This window comes from Schistocerca serialis, chromosome 12, assembly GCF_023864345.2.
Source record: "Schistocerca serialis cubense isolate TAMUIC-IGC-003099 chromosome 12, iqSchSeri2.2, whole genome shotgun sequence".
NCBI lineage: Eukaryota > Metazoa > Arthropoda > Insecta > Orthoptera > Acrididae > Schistocerca > Schistocerca serialis.
Window position 1 is genome coordinate 5176711 of NC_064649.1, and position 19488 is coordinate 5196198.

General features: G+C 45.1%; 1 protein-coding gene across 1 annotated transcript in view; it reads right to left on the reverse strand.

Moving 5' to 3' along the window:
* Positions 1 to 19488, reverse strand: part of LOC126428340 (centaurin-gamma-1A) — a 334010-nt gene that overhangs the window by 206072 nt on the left and 108450 nt on the right. The window contains exon 2 of the mRNA XM_050090273.1: positions 13293 to 13525. Coding sequence (XP_049946230.1) covers positions 13293 to 13400 — 108 coding nt within the window. The 5' untranslated portion in view covers positions 13401 to 13525. The remainder of the gene's footprint in view (positions 1 to 13292; positions 13526 to 19488) is intronic.

The window sequence follows — 19488 nt, forward strand, 5'->3', positions numbered from 1 at the left end:
GCCGCGGAAAGTCTTTGCGTGGCCAAAAGCCACTTCCCCTTGGCAACGCTTGCACATTGATTTTGCTGGTCCATTCTGGAATGCTCGATGGTTGGTTCTGGTCGACGCCTTCAGTAATTTTCCTTTTGTTGTCCGGATGTCTTCCACGACGTCCTCCGCCACCATCCAAGCGTTGTCTGCTATCTTTTGCATTGAAGGTCTTCCGCAGACTATTGTTTCCGACAATGGCCCACAATTCATGTCCGCAGAATTTCAGTCATTCTGCCAGGCCAATGGTATTCAACATCTGACATCCGCGCCGTTTTCGCCTCAGTCCAACGGTGCCGCTGAACGATTGGTCCGGACTTTCAAGTCACAGATGTTGAAATTGAAAGAGTCGCATTCTCGGGAGGACGCATTGTTGCTCTTTTTGTCTTCGTATCGCTCTCAGCCCCGAGATGGTCGCTCGCCGGCTGAGTTGCTCCACGGTCGTCCTCATCGCACCTTGAGGTCTTTGCTGCATCCGCCGCATCAGGTTCCTGTGCAGCGGCAGACTCCTGCTTTTGCTCCAGGCGACGTTGTATTTTATCGCAACTATCGAGGTTCACGGCGTTGGCTCGCAGGGCGCATTCTTCGCTGCCTCGGCCGCGCGATGTATTTGGTTTTGGGGGCCTCTGGTGAGGTGCGTCGGCATCTCAATCAGCTGCGCCTCTGTCGTCGCTCGGGTTCTGCCGCTCCCCGTCTGCTTTCAGCGACGGTGCCGTCCGGTCAGCGCCCTGGGGACCCATCTACTGGCTCGCCTCATCCCCAGGTGTTACCGACGATGCCTTCCATTTTGCCCGATGGCGACGCGCCGCCGCCGCCGCAGCAGCAGCAGCCGCCGCCGCCGCCGCCGCTTGTTCTCCCGCCGGCGCCGCCCGCATTCGACGCTTCGTTGCAGCCGCCAAGCGCCTCCCAGGGTCACGCGCCGCCGATCGCTTCCCGTGACCAGCTGTCCTCCGCCATGGACCTCCCGCCCGCTCCGGACCACATGACGTCATCGCGCGTCGGCTACCCCGACGCAATGGAGGTTGATCCTTCGGTCCCTCCTGTCTCTTTACGGGCGCATACACCGCATGTTGACGTGCACCCTGGACTAGTTTTTCAGGCGTTTCCTAGCTCCCCTCAGACCGAATGGCCGGGTGCGGGTGGCACAGCCTCGCCTGTTGTTAGGCTCCCCACCTCATCGCATACGTCAACATGTGGTCCTCCCCACGGCGGGCGGAAGCCTTATCAAACGACCGTTCGCCGATTTGCGGGGGAGGAATGTGGTGTCACCGCCAGACACCACACTTGCTAGGTGGTAGCTTAAATCGGCCGCGGTCCATTTAGTACATGTCGGACCCGCGTGTCGCCACTGTGTAATCGCAGACCTAGCGCCACCACCAAGGCAGGTCTCGTGATACGAGAGAGCACTCGCCCCAGTTGTACGAGAACCTAGCTACCGACCAGATGTACGAAGCCTTTCTCTCTCATTAGCCGAGAGACAGAATAGCCATCAGCTAAGTTAATGGCTACGAACTAGCAAGGCGCCATTAGCCATACAGTGATTGTACTTAAAGTCTCCTGTGTATCGTCAAGATCGATGTACCACCATGATTGAGTAAAGTTAAGTATTAAACCTGCTCCGTACTTTTCTTCCTAACATTAATTACGTATCCTGTTCCAGTACTTCACGCCCGTCTGCGTTAGTCTAGCTTGCCTTTTCAGCCATCTCAACTTCACGGTGTCGGCCCAGCTACCGACACAACACCTTCTACTTGTTTCTTATATGTACTGGCAATTAGCTTTGAAGTAGCAATTCGGAATAAATAGACTGAATCTTACTAAGGGGTTTATGGTCCAACACCTCACATAAGTATATGTGAGAATAAACTTGATAGAAACTAACCAATCCTTTCTGCCTATTGCAATTCTGTAACCTATTTTCAGGAAACTTATTTGCTTCAAACCAAGGAGATTCTCTCCCTCTCATCTCCGATATAAAGGTTGACAGCAATTTATAACTAACCCTTTGTCGTTAACGTCCCGATTGCGCTACGCAGTTCGCACTTACTTCATTCTAGTACAGTGAGGCTGTGCCGGGACGCGACAGTGGGTCCCGGAATATTGAATTCAAATGGCTCTGAGCACTATGGGACTTAACTTCTAAGGTCATCAGTCCCCTAGAACTTAGAACCACATAAACCTAACTAACCTAAGGACATCACACACATCCATGCCCGAGGCAGGATTCGAACCTGCGACTGTAGCGGCCACGCGGTTCCAGACTGTAGCGCCTTTAACCGCTTGGCCACACCGGCCGGCAATATTGAATTCGCTAACCATTTCCGAAATGGAATGTCCCATGCGTCTAGCTCCAACTGCCGTTCCACGTTCAAAGTCTGTTAATTACCGTCGCGCGACCATATTCACATTGAACACCTTTTGATACGAATTACCTGAATACAAATGACAGATATGCCAATGCCCTGCCATTTTGTACCCCGTGCACGCGTGTATATAGCTATCCCATGACTTTTATCACCTCATGACAAGTGTGGTGTCTTGTTTTTCCTACTGTTTCAGTTGGCTGCTCTACATTACCATCTCTTTTGTAAAAAATCACGCTACACATAAATACAAACACGATACTATCCGCATGCACCAGACATCGTCGCTTGCTGGCTGTTTGGGGCGTTGCTACTGTAGCGTGTACCCAGAACGATCGGAGTTTCACGGATGTGTGTGTCAGAGTGCAGCGTCGCCTTATTACAGTGTGTAGTGCACACCAAACTGGTATGCACATCACTGCAGCCCCAGAGTGCCTGCTGCTGCTGTGTAGACGGGTCACACACAGCCTGCAGTGGGGCAGTAGGACTCCTCCGCCGCTGCAGCCGTGTCGGTGTTTGGGTGTCGGTGTTGGTGTTGGTGTTCGCGCGCGGCCCGGGAGGCCACGTGTCGCCCGGGCCACGCCACGTCCGCCGCAGTGACCCACTTCCAGTTCTCCAGCTCCAGGTTCCAGCTGCAGCTCCAGCGGCACTTCCAGCCGGGCCGCGGCTGCAGCACCGGGCGCCGTGATACGTCATCCTCCCTCAGCTCACCCCACGTCACGTCAACTGCTGTCCCACTTCCCCTCTCTGGTGCACACACTTCTGTTTAGGCAGCAGCCCTGCCCTGCTCTATACGTCGCTGCCTGTCTACTTTGCCGCACACAGCTCCAGGCGACTGCGTTACTAATAGACATTGCGTCAACGGCAGTAACTTTTCGGTTAGGGGCATTTCTGCTGATAGCCTAACACACTGTCTTCAGACACTACATTGTATTTCGCTATTTTATTCTAACCCGTTTAGGAGTTACAGATCAATTTTCCACGACTGCACGGACTTTTTTCGACTTCGTCACAATCACTGCTTTCTTTCGTTCCACCCAATTTATCATTTAGCAGTAAATGAACGGCACAGTCGTTGCTTCTACACAGAAAACGTCTCAACGAGATGAGCGGCATTATACCGTATATACATCGTATCTTAGTAGTGTTTTTATGTCAGTACATCATATCTCCCGTATTTCTTAATAAAAAATTAATGACTGATAAGCCATTTTCGATACTTCTTCCACCACTAATGACGAAAATTACAGGAGCACTTTAAAGTGGAAGATGCCATTTAGTGACAGTCTGTTTAACTAAAATGCACGACAGCTGTTGCAATTGTTTAGACTCTTTACGCAAGTGCAGTCAGTCACGCAATTTAGCTCATACACTTCGATGTAAAGAATTGAGAGAGCAGCATCTATTGACAGTCTAATCTTACTATTATGCAAAACAGCGGTCGAGCTCTTTACTTTCTTCAAGCAAGCATTCTACACAGCACAAAGAAACTGAATTGTGTCAGCGTTCATCATCACAGTTAAGCACCATTTACTTCTATAACTTAATTTACAATGTAATTTAACTTTTAATTCGTCGTTGCTTTACAGTGCTTGCAACCGCACGTTACACTTCTCCCAACCTCAATACCTTTAATCTGAATCAAAATTGTTACACACAGTTACGGCAATTATGATAGTTTTATTGCCGCCATATTCAATGACACAGAACTCTATGAACAAAGTGTTTCGCAATTCTATTCAACGACGATTATATGTACAACAAATGAAGATTGCAGAACAGTTAATAAATATGTCATTTGCAATTTGTTACCTGGAGAGGCAATCGTTTACCTCAGTTGCGATTCTGTCCAACTTCAAGAAATAAACAACGTTCAGTTATACCCAGTAAAAATTTCGAACTCTTCGAATCCGTCCGGTTTACCACCTCATCAACTGCTAAAGCTAAATGCTATTATTGTATTAGTCTGAAATCTTAATGCTATTCTGGCATTAATTAATGTTGCAAGGTTAGCGGTGACTCATTTAGGGGAGTTCATCGTCACTGCTAAATTCACCGACTCCGATAACTGTGCTCACATCCCGCATTAACCTGACGCTTTCTGATCCAACCACGCCCTTCCAAATGGTAAGACAACAGTTCCCGATAAGAAGTAGCCTTCAGTGTGATGATTAATAAAGCATACGGTCAAACGCCTCAAAGGGAGGATTGTGTTTACCAGATGCTGCTCTCTCGCATGGACAGTTGAAGGTGGCTTTTTCACGAGTTCCCACATTCACTGATATTTGTGCGAAAGACACATACAGCCGAAGCGTAAGTGATAATCAAATTCTAAAATTTTTTTGAAAGTAGTTCTGTAAAATAAAGAAGTTTAAAAAATATAATTAATTTTACAAAGACAATATTTGGTTTTTACATGTTTTACAATTAACCATACTGAACATGATGATGTCGATGCTTTACAGTGAGGCTAATATTTGTTACCACTAATCAAAATATATCACCATTCATTAATAAATACGTGCATTTACTTATTTCTCCATTATTATATTGCCTGGTCAGGATAGAGTGAGAATTATCTGGAGAGGTCAACTAGTAAATTAACACTACTTTAATTCGTCTTTATCTCTGTAAGCAGTCCTCCTGACTTACCGCATTTGTAGGTCAATTCACGGGTACCAGTTTCCCAAAGCAATGCGACGCAATTAAAACAAATTCCCGACGTTGTTAACTACGAAACGTTTCTAGCTTCGTAAAATGGACGCCGGTAGATGAATGCATAGCATAAACTATTAATGATAGTGAACTACCTGGTTCGAATGTCTCTAGTAGAATTTTTTTACTTTATTTAAATTATATATTTATCATCAAACGCACATATGAATTGACAGATATTGAAATATAAATATTTCATAAAAGAAACACATTTTTGTTTTTAATTATTAGTCAGATGAAACTAAATTAAAACGATATGCAAAAATCCGAAATGTGTCATTGTTACACGAAAAAAATTACATTCATCAATAATAATGTTCAGTATGTATAAATTACTAAGTATATTATTTTCTATTTGACGTTTCGTATTTCTGTACCGAATTTTAATTTACTCTGAACACTTTCATGTTTATTTGATCAGTATCTGAGAAGAAAGATGTTTTTAATCAAAAAAGATTATCCAATGTTTGTTAAATAACATTTACATTTGGTAAGAATTAGAGATTTTACAGAAAAGTAAAAAGTAGTTGCTACTACTTGTATTCGAAGCAAAGATCGTACAATAACGGAGCTATCATTAACGATCACGACGTCTGTGTTTATACACTATCTTCACAATACAATGTCCTTAAGACATGCATGCATGACTGAACAGACAATATCAACATTACGAAATAGATTCGCACCGATGTCACGTGTTTGCGGCACAAGAAAGATTGTGCCGGAGCGAGACTCGAACCGGGTTTTCCGCTTATTGCGGGCGGTCGGCTTCACCGCTCCGCCTATCGGAGCACGCTTCTGGGATGCACGCATATCTAAAGGACACTGACTTGTGAAGATAAAGACACTGTAGCCTCGACGGGCTAAAATGACGATATAATAGTTGCCTCCCTGTGCGGGAATCACGAATTGTGCGATCTTGAGTTTGGATTGGCCCTTGAGGCGCGCTCGGATGTGTGTGTATACATAGAAACGAGCGTTTAAGGTGACAAAGTTGGAAGCCCAGCGGCAACGGCCAGGGGAAGCCTCTCTGGCGCTGATGGGGCAGCTACACAGGCCTGTAACTTTCTGTCACGCGATCGACTCCAGTCCGCCAACAGCAATGGAGGGTGAATCTTAGAGGGTGTCAGCCACTTGTGCTGGCAAAACTTCATAAAACAAACGTCAGCCGAAGAGCCGCAGACAGAAGCCAACAGGCAATGCGTCAACAAGTCGCTACGAAAGTCTCAACACTTTTCTTCTTTCCCGTTTGTCTCCCGTCCTAATTACTGACGCAGCGAGGGAAAAACGCAAGCTTATATGTCTGAAAAGAGAGTTGAATTTGCTCACGGCGAGTTTCGAGCCTGAATGTTTCTCAGCGAGCAACGGATGGATAGATGTTGGGAATTACCAGCAGACAGATGTGAGAACAAGCAGTTGGATCAGCGAACAGAGTAAGGGTGGAAAACGTAATGCGTCTGACTAGAAATGAGGTGGTGGTAGGCGGGACATGTAGCAAATCTAACGCATGATGGGACGTGGATGTGTATACTATCATGGAGCATCCGCTACTGTACATATCAATTTTTTTCAAAGTAAAGAAACCGCAACAGTTGAACAACTGACCATTCCACTGCTAATGCCTCCAGATCAGAAAAGAAGGTGGTTGCTGTCGCTTTTTTATGTTCCCTATTTTATAAAGTGGGATACGGATCTTTTGGCCCATAGATAATAAAGGGTGAAAGACAACCTTAATTTGTCAACGCTTTATTGTATGCTGGCTGGCTCTGAGCACTATGCGACTTAACTTCTGAGGTCATCAGTCGCCTAGAACTTACAACTAATTAAACCTAACTAACCTAAGGACTTCACGCACATCCATGCCCGAGGCAGGATTCGAACCTGCGACCGTAGCAGTCGCTCGGCTCCACACTGTAGCGCCAGAACCGCACGGCCACTCCGGCCGGCTTATTGTATGCCAGAAGATGCAGTTCTACTATCCCAAAACCGGTTGTAAGCAATAAAATGTTGTTCAACAGCTGATGTACTTTATTCATTCTGGAAAAAAATGTATGCTTCTGCTTCGGAAAGCCTAGAGGACACATTTCTCCAATAGTGACGCGAACTCATTAATGGCAATCACGATAATGATGCGGAGTAGCTGTTTTTTAAAAATAGTGTACTTTGCTGATTAGATGAAGTACAGTCGGCCTCTTTTCTTGTTTTACCAATCAGAAAATTTAAATTTAGCACTTCCGCAACGGTTGATTACTATGAGCTTGGGGAAGCTGCACCGGACCAGCAGAGCAGGTAGCGCCTAACGAGGCGCGGCTATGCAAACCATTCGACGGGGCGGTTGTGCGGGTAGCGTGTACTGGAGGCGCGGTCCGGCCCGCTCTGTGGCATCGATCCCTCCGCAGGTGCGAGCGAGCGGCCCGCGGCGGAGTCTTCTTTCTCAGCACAGTTACAGTACGAATACCCACCCGAGTGATTATAGCATAAAGGATATCTCGTCAACACCAAACCAGAAGGGCAACCGTCTCGGTACAACGCCGTTTCTTTACATTTTGAGATAAATAGCAGAGCTCACGTACTGCTCTACACCCTTACATTTCCATCATACAGCATTTGAACGTCAGTGCCCATACAATAATTACCTACAGCAGTTAACACATTCTCAAAATATTATAAAATAAATATTTGAGGAGATCATCTCTGAATATTTGAAGATCTTCAAACTGTTTTAAATAGACAGCATGTTAAATACACAGCATTTTAAAAGAGCTGCTAGTACCTTGAGGCATAGAGCGTCAGTCTTGTAACCGTGAACTCACTGGTTCGATTCTCGCGTTTATTATTAAGCAGAAATATTAATTAACGAAGAATCACTGATCTTTCTTAATACAAATAACTTTTTTATTTTTAATTGGAAATCAAATGAAGACAAATTTAAATATGATACAGATATGTGAGATAACTTTTTGTTAAAAAAATTATATGCTCAACAACAAAGAAAGGAAAGAAAGTGAAGTTGTGACATGATCCTAGCTGGGCAGTAGGGAAAAAAGCCACCGTTAAGTCACCAAAAATAGAAAATAGTTTTATTTTCTGTTTGATGTTTGTATTTTTGCAATAAATTTTAATTTACCCAGAATATTTACATTTTCTTGTCGTCGGTAGTTTAAAATAAAAAAGAAGTTATTTTCATTAAAAACTGTGATTCAGTGTTTATCAATTACTATTTCGATATGATAGTAAACACAAAACTGAAATAAAAATAAAAAATAGGAATCCATTTGCCAGAATCGAACCAGCAATTCCGTGATTACAAGACTACTCATTCAGATACCAGCGGCTCTGTTAAAACGAATGAACTGTTACATACTTAACAATGCTCAGAAATCTTCAGTTGCAATTCCTTAGAGATTATTTTTTTTATTTTAAAGTCTATTGTACAGCATTCGAAAATTAATATCTGGACAGCCTCCTTCAGATACTCTATGGAGAAAGTGGATAGTTGTGGAGAGAGAGGGGAGGGGGATGGCCTTCTAAGTTTAACACTACACATACCGGCCCTGATTTTACGCACTTGACTTATTTATGTTTCAGCTGTTCCCCAGAGTCGCGCCGCTTATCGTTATCTTTGCTACGCTGAGTGATGCTGAGCAAGCAAGCTACTGTGCGTCAGCTGCCCAGTCACGTGTCTGCCCCCTCTCCAACTACCACAACGCACAACACGGGAGCACGTGCAGCGGTGTGCTGGGGGGCGAGGTGACCAGCGTGAAGTAGCTACAAGTTTTATACAACCTCTACATTATGCAACAAACTGAATAATTTTTTAACATTTTTTTCATTCACTAGTGTGATAACGGGTGTTTCATTGCCCACTTCACCCTCTTAGGGGCATTTTTTTAATTTGTTATTTTCACTTTCTAAAGTAGCGTATGTTCTTTCTCAAGGTTCAGATAAACTGCATGCCAAATTTCATCAAAATGGGTTCAGTGGTTTAGTCGTGAAAGCGGAACAGGCAAAGTTACTTTCGCATTCATAATAATAATACGGATTAATAAAAGGAATGATGAAAACTGTGGATGCACATCGAAATACATTAAAGAAGCAAAACTTTCTTTTAATGTGTAGAGCGGTCTAATTACAATTACTGTAGTTGTAAAAGGCACTTTGTGTGCCTATACCATGGTCCAGTCACATTAATGTGACCACCACCTATGTTCAACGTGAACGAGCAATAACCACAGACAGAAAACAGGTGGCAGTACTAGCAGTGGAGGATATATGAAGCTTGTCGGGGAGGCGCCAAAAACAGTGCAGTCGTCGTCGTCTTGTGGAAATGGAGCGATTTATTTGACATCCGAAAGGGCGTGGTCACTAGCTTACGAGCCCAGGGTGGAAGTATTTCCGAAACGGCCGCCATAGTTGAAGTACACCGTGCACGGCTAAATGGTGCTGTCCAAAACCGACAGATGACGGCGGTGAAAGACGGCTGCGGTTAAGTGTGCGCCCAAACACATGTGCAACCGCTCAGTAACTGACAGCCCTCACGGAAAAGTGGCCACCAACAGTGTCTCCCAACGATCGTTTAGCGAACAGTTGCTGTGTGTGGTCTCTGCTGCAGGCACTTGGTTCTTACACCCTTGCTGACTGCCGTTCATTGGCGATGAAGGCCAGAATTTGCGAGCCAAAACTGCAACTAACGCCCATCGAGTGGCGAAAGGTGGCATTTTCAGGTGAGCCACGTCGTCGTAGGAGTATATAGCGTGAAGCGTCCGAAACCAAAATGTCCGAGATGCAGGGGAGAGCGTTATGGTGTGGGGAATGTCTTCGTGGCATTCCCTGGGTGTTCTCGTGAATCTGGAAGGCACGACGGATCAACACAGATATGCATCTTCTTTAGGGACTGTGTCCATCCTTGGATGCAGTTTCTCCTTCGTCGTCACGATGGCATCTAGCAGCAGGACAATGCAGCGTGCCGCACAGCTCGCAGTGTGCGTGCGTGGTTCTACGAGCACGAGGATGAGTCTGCCGTACTCCCCTGACCACCATACTGTCCGGATTAAAACCCAGTCGAGGAACTGTGGGACCACTTCGATCAAGATGTTCGTGCCTTGGACCCAGCGCAGCTCGCCACGGCAGCGCTGTCTGTCTTCCTGCATCCATCGCAGCCGTCTCCGCCGCAAAAGGTGGTTATGCAGGCTATTGACACGTGGTTACGTTAATGTGGCTGGGCAGTGTACAACATGGAGTTACAACACTAGGGCCTATATCTGGTTTATACGACTGTGTGAGGTCACTTGTTTACGAGACAAGTATTAGACATTCGGTAGCGTAGGAATACGCTGCCAGGCAATCCACTGAATGTTTCCACGTTTCTACCAATGCTCAACTGCACTCATTCGCATTTTCAAACCAGTCACGACAGGAAGCTTCCTGGCCGCTGCGTGACTGCGTATGGGCTCGAGACAGCGAGCAATGCAGAGCAATTGCTTAGGAGAGTTATTTGGTGCTCACTGTGCATGAAAAGTGTTCTTGTAACCTGGAGTGTTGACATGAAGTGATGGTATGGAATTCGTGGCCGGGAATCCCGGCCAAATCGGGCGACTTGCACGTCGGTGATGATGGAATGATGATGAGGACAACACAGAACCCCCTCCCTGAGCGAAGAAAATCTCCGACTCGGCCAGGAATCGAACCTGGACCCGCTGCATGTCAGTCAGACGCGCTGATAACTCAGCTAAACAGATGGACATCTTGCGTGTTGATTATATATCGCTGATCGTTGCTAGCAAGCGATTTTTGTGAAAGTAGTTTTGTTATTTCACCCAACGACAATGTCGGAATGCAGTAACTGCTATCGACTACGTCAGTTAATAGTTTGCCTTAGCCCGAAAGTCCGAGTTACGTATGGTAGCAGTCCACTTCAGACGGCAGTACTCTATCCCGAACCGACGCCTCACCTGTCAACGCACGGGGACGACGGAGTGGAGACGGCAGGCGAGTGCAAGTTGCAGAACACTGCGAAGTTTTCCCAGCGGTTCAACTCCATCTGCGACCATCACACGGCGTGCAGTCTCAGCACAAACGAGCTCGCAGCGGTAAAATTCGTAGTGGGAGGTTTTCAAAACAAATAAGTTAAACTGTCTCTTTGCTGTTCCACCCGCAGACGGAGCGAGGGAAAACCGATTGCCTCGGTGCAATCGTACCTGCCCTGACCTTCCGTATTGTGTCCCTAGAGCCGTACCGCGAGGTAAACGTTGGAGCAAGTAGTACAGCTCTGCAGTCCGTCGCGAATGCTGCTTCTCTGAACTCCCTCAACAGCGTCTCGAGTAAAGATCGTCCAATTACCGGCGAGCTTCGTCAGCTAAGCTCAGGAGGATTTCCCTATACTCTCAGACAGTGCCTGTCAAAACGTTTCAGTTGCTGCAGACTTGAAATGCGATGAGCAATCAGAAACTGAGGGTTGCTCAACTGGCAACGTGTGGATACAATTTGGGAACTGCAGTAAGGCAAACAAATGGATCACGCAGCAAACGGCAATGAGAACAAAATGGACACGGTACGTACCCGTATGCAATCCAGTGGATGGCAGATGGACCAACACGCTTCCTTCTGGCACTTTTACAGATAAGAAAAATTACCCACACGATGGGAGGTGAGCAGACGACATCAGAAGACATGGAGAAGGGAGACAAATGCATAGGGCTCACGTCTCTAAATCGTTGGAAAGTGTAGAGGAAGACTGTATCGAGCAGTGGATGTCAAATGGCAGCCGATACGTACAGTACGCACATCAAAAATAAATTGCATAGTTTTACGACTTAAATATAAAAGACCTTTTTGGATGTTGATGACTCATTACGACGATTTGTGATCATTTTCACGTCGGTCTCTGTGGATAAAATGGTTCAAAAAACAGAAAAATTTTAATGGAACAAGACGCCTTAAAAAAAATACGCAACATGTTGTTGTTGTTGCACCGCATTGACGACATTGCAGAGGAGCCACTCTTGGTCAAATACAACAGCACAGTACGCATGCTTGGCTAGCACCTGCATTTACACTCAAGCATGCGTTTCTCGCCCACCCGTATAGCCGCGCGGTCTAGCGCGCTGCGTCCAGAGCGGATTAGTGTGGAGGTCCGGTGCGCCGGCTAGCGTGTACGTGGTTTTTAAGGTGGTTTTCCATCTAGCCTGGCAGGGGAACGGTAATCTACGAACATGGAATCAGCTCACAAGCATGTACCAGAAGCAGCTTTAGGAAGTAACAACGAAAAATTTTTCTGTTTTTATAAAACGAAACTACATGGTTCCAGAGACCTTTTCAGGTCTCAAACATCTATGATGTTAAATTTGTACCGACGTCAGGATTCGAACCTTGGTCTCCTGCTAGCTAGGCAGATGCGCTGACCACTGTGCCACGCAGCACAGCTGTTCCAGTTTAGGAGGAACACCGAGAGGGCTGAGGTGTGAATGTGAATTCAGAGTGAGGGGGACGGCGTGCTACGATAGTTCATGCAAGGCCACTGTGACCGGTTGGTGTACTGGTTAGAGCGTCTCTCTAGTTAGCAAGCAGGCCCAAAATGTTCGAAAACCGGTCTTTGTACAAATTTTCATTCCTCGCTTCAGCCTGCATATATACATTATCTGTTTTTTTACAGCTTGCAATAAAAATTCAAAAAGTATCTATTTATTAGCTGGATGGTCGACGTCAATAAAGACAAAGGAATTAAAGAAAACAAAAAGAGAACGTATCTGGTCAATGACGATGGCCATGCAACGAGAGTCACAGGAATCTTTTCTTCTGAAAAGCGCGGAAAAACAACCTTTGATAAGTGAAGGCGATAATGGTTTTCGAATGTGTTATGCAATTCGAAGATGCAACTCCTGAGGGAGAACTTAGCAGAAGTGCCAGAACATCTGTTTCGGAGACACAAGTTGGAGATGCCGCGTCTGTACTCTGGTATTTATTCCGTGATTTTTCGGGAGTGGATCCAGGATATTATTACCTCTTACACTGTGATGTTATCGCTACCAAAAGTATCTTTGAGGCGTGTGTGTTTACTCCACAGAGTAAAGTCATTTAAAAATCTTGCAAGCGACTCATCTTGAGAATGGCTGAAAGGTTGTCAGAGAGAAATATCGGTACAAGAGTCGATCCGCGGGTAAGACTTGAGGAAACACGTTCGCTGCCTACCTGCATCTCTGGCGGTCCGCCCTCGTCGCGGATGAGCAGCAGGTAGGAGCCGCCGTCGCAGAGCACCTCCTTCTTGAAGCGGCCGCCCTCGGGCGACTCCTCCTGCATGTAGGAGCCGGTCAGGTAGCGGTGCACCAGCGCCGACTTGCCCGAAGCCAGGCTGCCCACGATGCCCAGCCGCAGGTCGGGCACCGCGCGGCTCAGCGTCCACTCCTGGCTGTTCACGAACGAGTCTGCAACACGAGAAGGGCGGGAGCCGCGTCACAGAGGGCCCAGAAGTCACTTGAAAGTAGGCACGGAGGGCGGAGGGAAGGTAGTAGGAGAAGTAGTAGGGAGGAAGAGACAGAGTAGGAAGGTGAAGTAAAAGTGAAAAGACAGAAGAGAGAGTAGGAGGACAAAAAAAAGGTAGGAAATGGAAGAGAAAGCGGGAAGAGAAACGCGAGCGCGGGAAGAAAGACGATAAGTTAGAAAAGTACGCAGAAAGACGAGAAAGTAAGATGGGGTAACAGAAAGTAGGAAGAGGTAAGACAAAGTAGATAGGGGAAAGAGAAAATACAATGGTGAACGAGAAGTAGTAAGGAGAAAGAGAAATTAGTAACAAGAAGAAGAGAACAGGAAAGCTTACGTACAACTATGAAGACGAAACAGAAAGTAGAAAGAGGAAACAGGAATTAGGAAAGGAGTTCAGAAAGGAGCAGAAAGAGAAAGCAGGAAGAGAAACGAGAAAATTGGAAGAAAGATGATAAGTTAGGAAGAAAGAGGAGAAAGTAGGAACAGGTAAGAGAACTCAGGAAGAGGAAAGAGAAAGTGAGTAGATACTGTAGCGAGGGGGAAGAAAACTCAAGAAGGGGGAGAGAAAGTACAGACTGTCTATAAAACAACGTTCCCGTTTCATTGGTATACCACAACAGTTTAAATTAGGTTATTTACAGCAAATCATACAGTGCCCCGTATCGAGAGAAATAATTACTAAATGGCAGCGTCTAGTGCACTTAAGTGAAACAATATTTGATTTTACTGATTGAAACATCTATGTAATATAGCTATTCACGAATCTAGTAACTAGTACTCAGATAAAATTACGCACGGCAACACTGTTGGAATATTATAAAATAACATGTAGGACTGTTAAAATCTCTCTTGTTCTTTAGCTTTCGCTTGCGCTCTTATTCTCTTACAATTGGATCTTGATGGGAATTAGGTCTTTCTTTATCACTGTCGCTGAGCTGAGTTACTAAATGTGAACACGTACTGTTGATTAAAACAAAATAAACTGCGTGTTACGATTACGCCATTTGAAGATCCTCTTTCATTTTGGATAAACATAAAAAAGAGATTTCATTTACAGCAAATGAGGAAATTAAATACGAAAGCTTTTCGTTTGGTCCGCGAATATTTCAAAAGCCATTTAGTGTGTAATTACTGTTTACTTACTACATTTATTAGAACCAGCAATCATTTATTTTGCTCGAACTACTATAATTTTTGTTAGTGCAATTGTTACAAAAGTAAACGTCATTTCTTTTCACGGTCTATGAAATACCAAACGAATTGTTTCCACGGTAACTGTGGGACGAAGCTATTTTGCAGTTTTAAAGTAAATGAAAATTAACATTATTGTTATCATTCTTGAGTTATACGAAAATAAGTAGATTATATCTCAGACAAAAAGAAATAGGACCTACTTTTCTTATAACGTTACCGCCAAAGACAGAGTTCTAATAAATAATTTCACGAATCATTTAATGCTGTTGATTATTAAGTAATAGAAAGTATAAAGCCAATTTCACATAATTACAGACAGTAATGATATAATACATCAAACTGAAGATAAACTGACGCAGATTTTCTTAAAAGTGTTCCAAATGTGCACCTTTAGTTATACGGTGCATATTCAACATAAAATCCAATTCTTCCCACATTTTGGTTAACTAGTCCGGAGTAAAGCATATAATAGCCTAGCCTCTTCATTTCTGTGTCTCAGCTCTAGTAAATCATTATGAAGTGCCGAAGCGCGTACACGATCTTTTAGGAAGCCCCAAAGGAAGAAATCTCACGGTGTGAGGTCAGGTGAACGTGGAGGCTGGCTGAAAAGAACTCTGAAGTACTGATCGTCACGACCGACCCCAACGGTCAGGCACCTGGACGTTGAACCACTCTCGTACAGAGAGATGCCAACGGGGTGGACCTCCATCTTGTTGCTAAATAAAGTACTCGGGTTCACCTTCCACTTGGAAAACGAGCAACTCAGACGGCATATCGAGAAAAGCCGAAAAGAAAATGGTCCGTACAGTTGAAGTTGTGGCACAGTGCGGAACCTCTCTCATGTTGCACAAGTTCATGATGATGTCCTTACCCCCAGATACGAACATTATGGATATGTATTTTCACACTTAGATGAAACGTTGCCTCATCACTGAACAGCACGCGGTCAAGAAAGTAGTCTTCCCGCAGCAACATTTTACTTGCGAAAGTTATAACGTACACCACCAAATGGTTCAAATGGCTCTGAGCACTATGGGATTTAACATCTGAGGTCATCAGTCCCCTAGACTTAGAATTACGTAAACCTAAGGACATCACACACATCCATGCCCGAGGCAGGATTCGAACCTGCGACCGTAGCGGTCGCACGATTCCAGATTGAAGCGCCTAGAACTGGTCGGCCACACAACGTACACCACAGTGATCCGGTTTTATACCGGTATGGATGAACGTGTGAACGATCTCTTTAAACTTTCCACACTGACATCTTTCGCAAGCGAAGTTCAACAATTGGTTTCCGAACAGACTTCTTAGGACTACAAAGGTAAGATGCTCTGAAACGGTCAACGTGTTCTTCAGATACCTTTTGTCGTCCCGTGCTTTCCACTTTACGAACAAATCCGGTCGTTTCCAGCTGACTATATCGCCGGTGGATGTTTTTGACACATGGGGGATCACAATTAAACTTCAAACAAAACCAAATTTGACTTGAAATTACAGATTCACTGCTAGCAAACTGCAGAACACGCTTTCCGCCGAGGAGTCGACACTTTACGTATGCTGCAGCGCAAGCGGGAAAGCAACAAAGCATCTACACATACGTCGACACTCCACAAGCCAACATACGATGAGTCGTGAAGGGAACTATGTACCACTATGTTCCACTAGCATATGGAGCGAGGGAGAAACAACAGTCTATTTGCCTCTGTACGAGCCACAATTTCTCGTGTCTTACTTTTCTGGTCCTTACGTGAAACGCGTTTTGGCGACAGCAGAATCGCTCTGAAGTCAGCCTCAAATGTCGGTTCCTTAAATTTTCCCAATACGAAATGAATCCCTCCAGGAACTTTCATTGGAGTCCCCGAAGCATCTCCGCAAAACTTCCGTGTTGTTCGAAACTACCCTACCCGGTAACATATCCAGCAGAGCGTCTCTGAATTACTTCGATGTGTTCCTTTAATCCGAGCTGGTACGTATCCCAAACACTCGAGCAGTACTCAGGAATAGGTCGCACCTGCGTCCTTGATGCGACCTCCTTTACAGATGAACTATACTTTCCTATAGCCTGCCAATAAGCACAGTCGATGATTCGCCTTCCCTACCACAATCCCCACACGCTCGTTCCATTTCATATCGCTCTGAAACGTTACACACAGATATTCTAACGACGTGACTGTGTCAGGCAGGACCCTACTAATGCTGTATGCACATATTACGGATTTGTTTTTCCTATTCATTCGCGCCAACTTGCACTTTTTTACATTTAGAGCTCGTTGCCATTCATCACACCAGCTAGAAATTTTGTCTAAGTTATCTGGTATCCTCCAACAGTCGCTCAACTTCGACGCCTTCCCGTACGCAACAGCATCACCAGCAAACAACCGCAGATTACTGCCCACCCTGGCCGCCCCATCGTTAATGTATACGGAAAATAACAGCGGTCTTATCACACTTCCCTGGGGCACCTGACGATAACCTCGTCTCTGAAGAACACCAGCACTTATACATACGCTTACCTAAAAATGTTTGACTTCCTCTTTGTGTCGTTGTAGCAACACTCTGCAACCGTCACACGTGACACTACTAAAATTTACAACTGGAACATTCTGCTGCGGACACCCCGTACCATGGTATTAGGGAAAGGGAGAGGAGGGAGGGAAAGCTGGTGGTGTGGCAGGGAAAAGAGGGGAGAAAAAGGTGGGGGGAGGGAAACGAAAGATGAACGGCGAAAGGGTGAAAAAACGAGGCGAGGAAAAAACGAGGAGTAGAAGGGCAGAAATGAGGCAGATACGGAAAATAATGAAGACTTGTAATAGGAGACGATGGGGTGAGCGCAAGAGATGGGAGAGGAGAGTATGTGTGCGTGTTGCGGCATGCCAGGCGCTTTGGCGGCAGCGAGTGCGTTACGCAGGCAGCAACAGAGCAACGCGCGCACTTGGCATCGACACGCACACGCCGGCTATACTTGGCCCCGCCGGAATATTCCGCTCTTTGTTGTCCCGTGTGTGTCTCACAGCTGCAAGTAGCACCATCAGAATGCTTCCTCACTCACAATGGCGACTTTCGTTAGTCACACCACCACTCGTCTAACGCATTACGCAATACCGCTCACAACTATTCCTAGATTGCTTGAAGGCGTTTCCTCATATGCCACGCTAAATACAGGAAACAAACATCGGGGCATACAAATACCTTCTGACATATGTGGCTGTCTCGAAGTCTTTTCGAGTGAGAGAGCCCAATACGTTGTCCTGGACGGCGAGGAATGGTCAGAGATGAAGCCAACACTACAAGTGTTGTACGTCTGGTCCTGTACGTACACAATCTAAGACTATTTGCCGCTATCACTACTGTGTATGGGAATGTGTTTGACTATACGTTAGAGCTGTAAAGTTTCCTTAGGCTATCGTAGACTACCACAAGAGTACCGTGGTTTTCCTAGTAGCTTTGCTCAGTCAATGGCGTAACAACGTTACCTGTACGTTAAGTGTGTTGCATCCGTATCAGGCGCTCATAACGATCACTTTCTTTAGATATGCGACCGGCGTCTTACTAGATTCCCCTAAAACTGAAATGTTGAACCGTCTATAAACTGAGTGAGGATATAAAAAGCGCTGTGCAACCTTCGGAACAATTTTTTTCTATGTAGTTATTGTCCGGTCGACTACTTAAAGATAAACAGTATTTACAGCAAAACAAACTGTCGACGTTTAATTCACGTTTTGGTCGAAAATTGTTGATTTGTAAAGCCAAACAGAGGGACGTTACAATAAAAATAAAGGAAACGGTACAGATTTACCAAATAGCTCTAGAAAACGCAATTTCCTCAACAAAAGGTAAAACAAAAAAACAAAAAAAAAAACGCAAACCAAAAGTACATCAAACATTGCTTCAGCACTTCGTAGAACTTATATACAACGTTTCTGTTATTCGCCGGCCGGAGTGTCCGTGCGGTTCTGGGCGCTACAGTCTGGAACCGAGCGACTGCTACGGTCGCAGGTTCGAATCCTGCCTCGGGCATGGATGTGTGTGATGTCCTTAGGTTAGTTAGGTTTAAGTAGTTCTAAGTTCTAGGCGACTGATGACCTCAGCAGTTAAGTCGCATAGTGCTCAGAGCCATTTGAACCATTTTTGAACTTCTGTTATTCGTAAAGAGCTTTTGCGTTATCCCTAATAACAGGAAACTATTCGCTTTTATAATGAGGAGGAACATACTATTGAGTAAATAATAACAACAATAATTATATGTACTTTTTATGTTTGTGCACGTACACTGTACTTGCATCAAAAGTAATTGGTTTCATTACATATAAGCGCAACTGTTACGTGATCAGTTAATTTTTACTATTACTTGTTGTTGTGGTCTCAGTCCTGAGACTGGTTTGATGCAGCTCTCCATGCTACTCTATCCTGTGCAAGCTTTTTCATCTCCCAGTACCTACTGCAACCTACATCCTTCTGAATCTGCTTAGTGTATTCATCTCTTGGTCTCCCTCTACGATTTTTACCCTCCACGCTGCCCTCCAATACTAAATTGGTGATTCCTCGATGCCTCAGAACTTGTCCTACCAACCGATCCTTTCTTGTAGTCAAGTTGTGCCACAAACTCCTCTTCTCGTCAATTCTATTCAATACCTCCTCATTATTTATGTGATCTACCCATCTAATCCTCAGCATTCTTTTGTAACACCACATTTCGAAAGCTTCTATT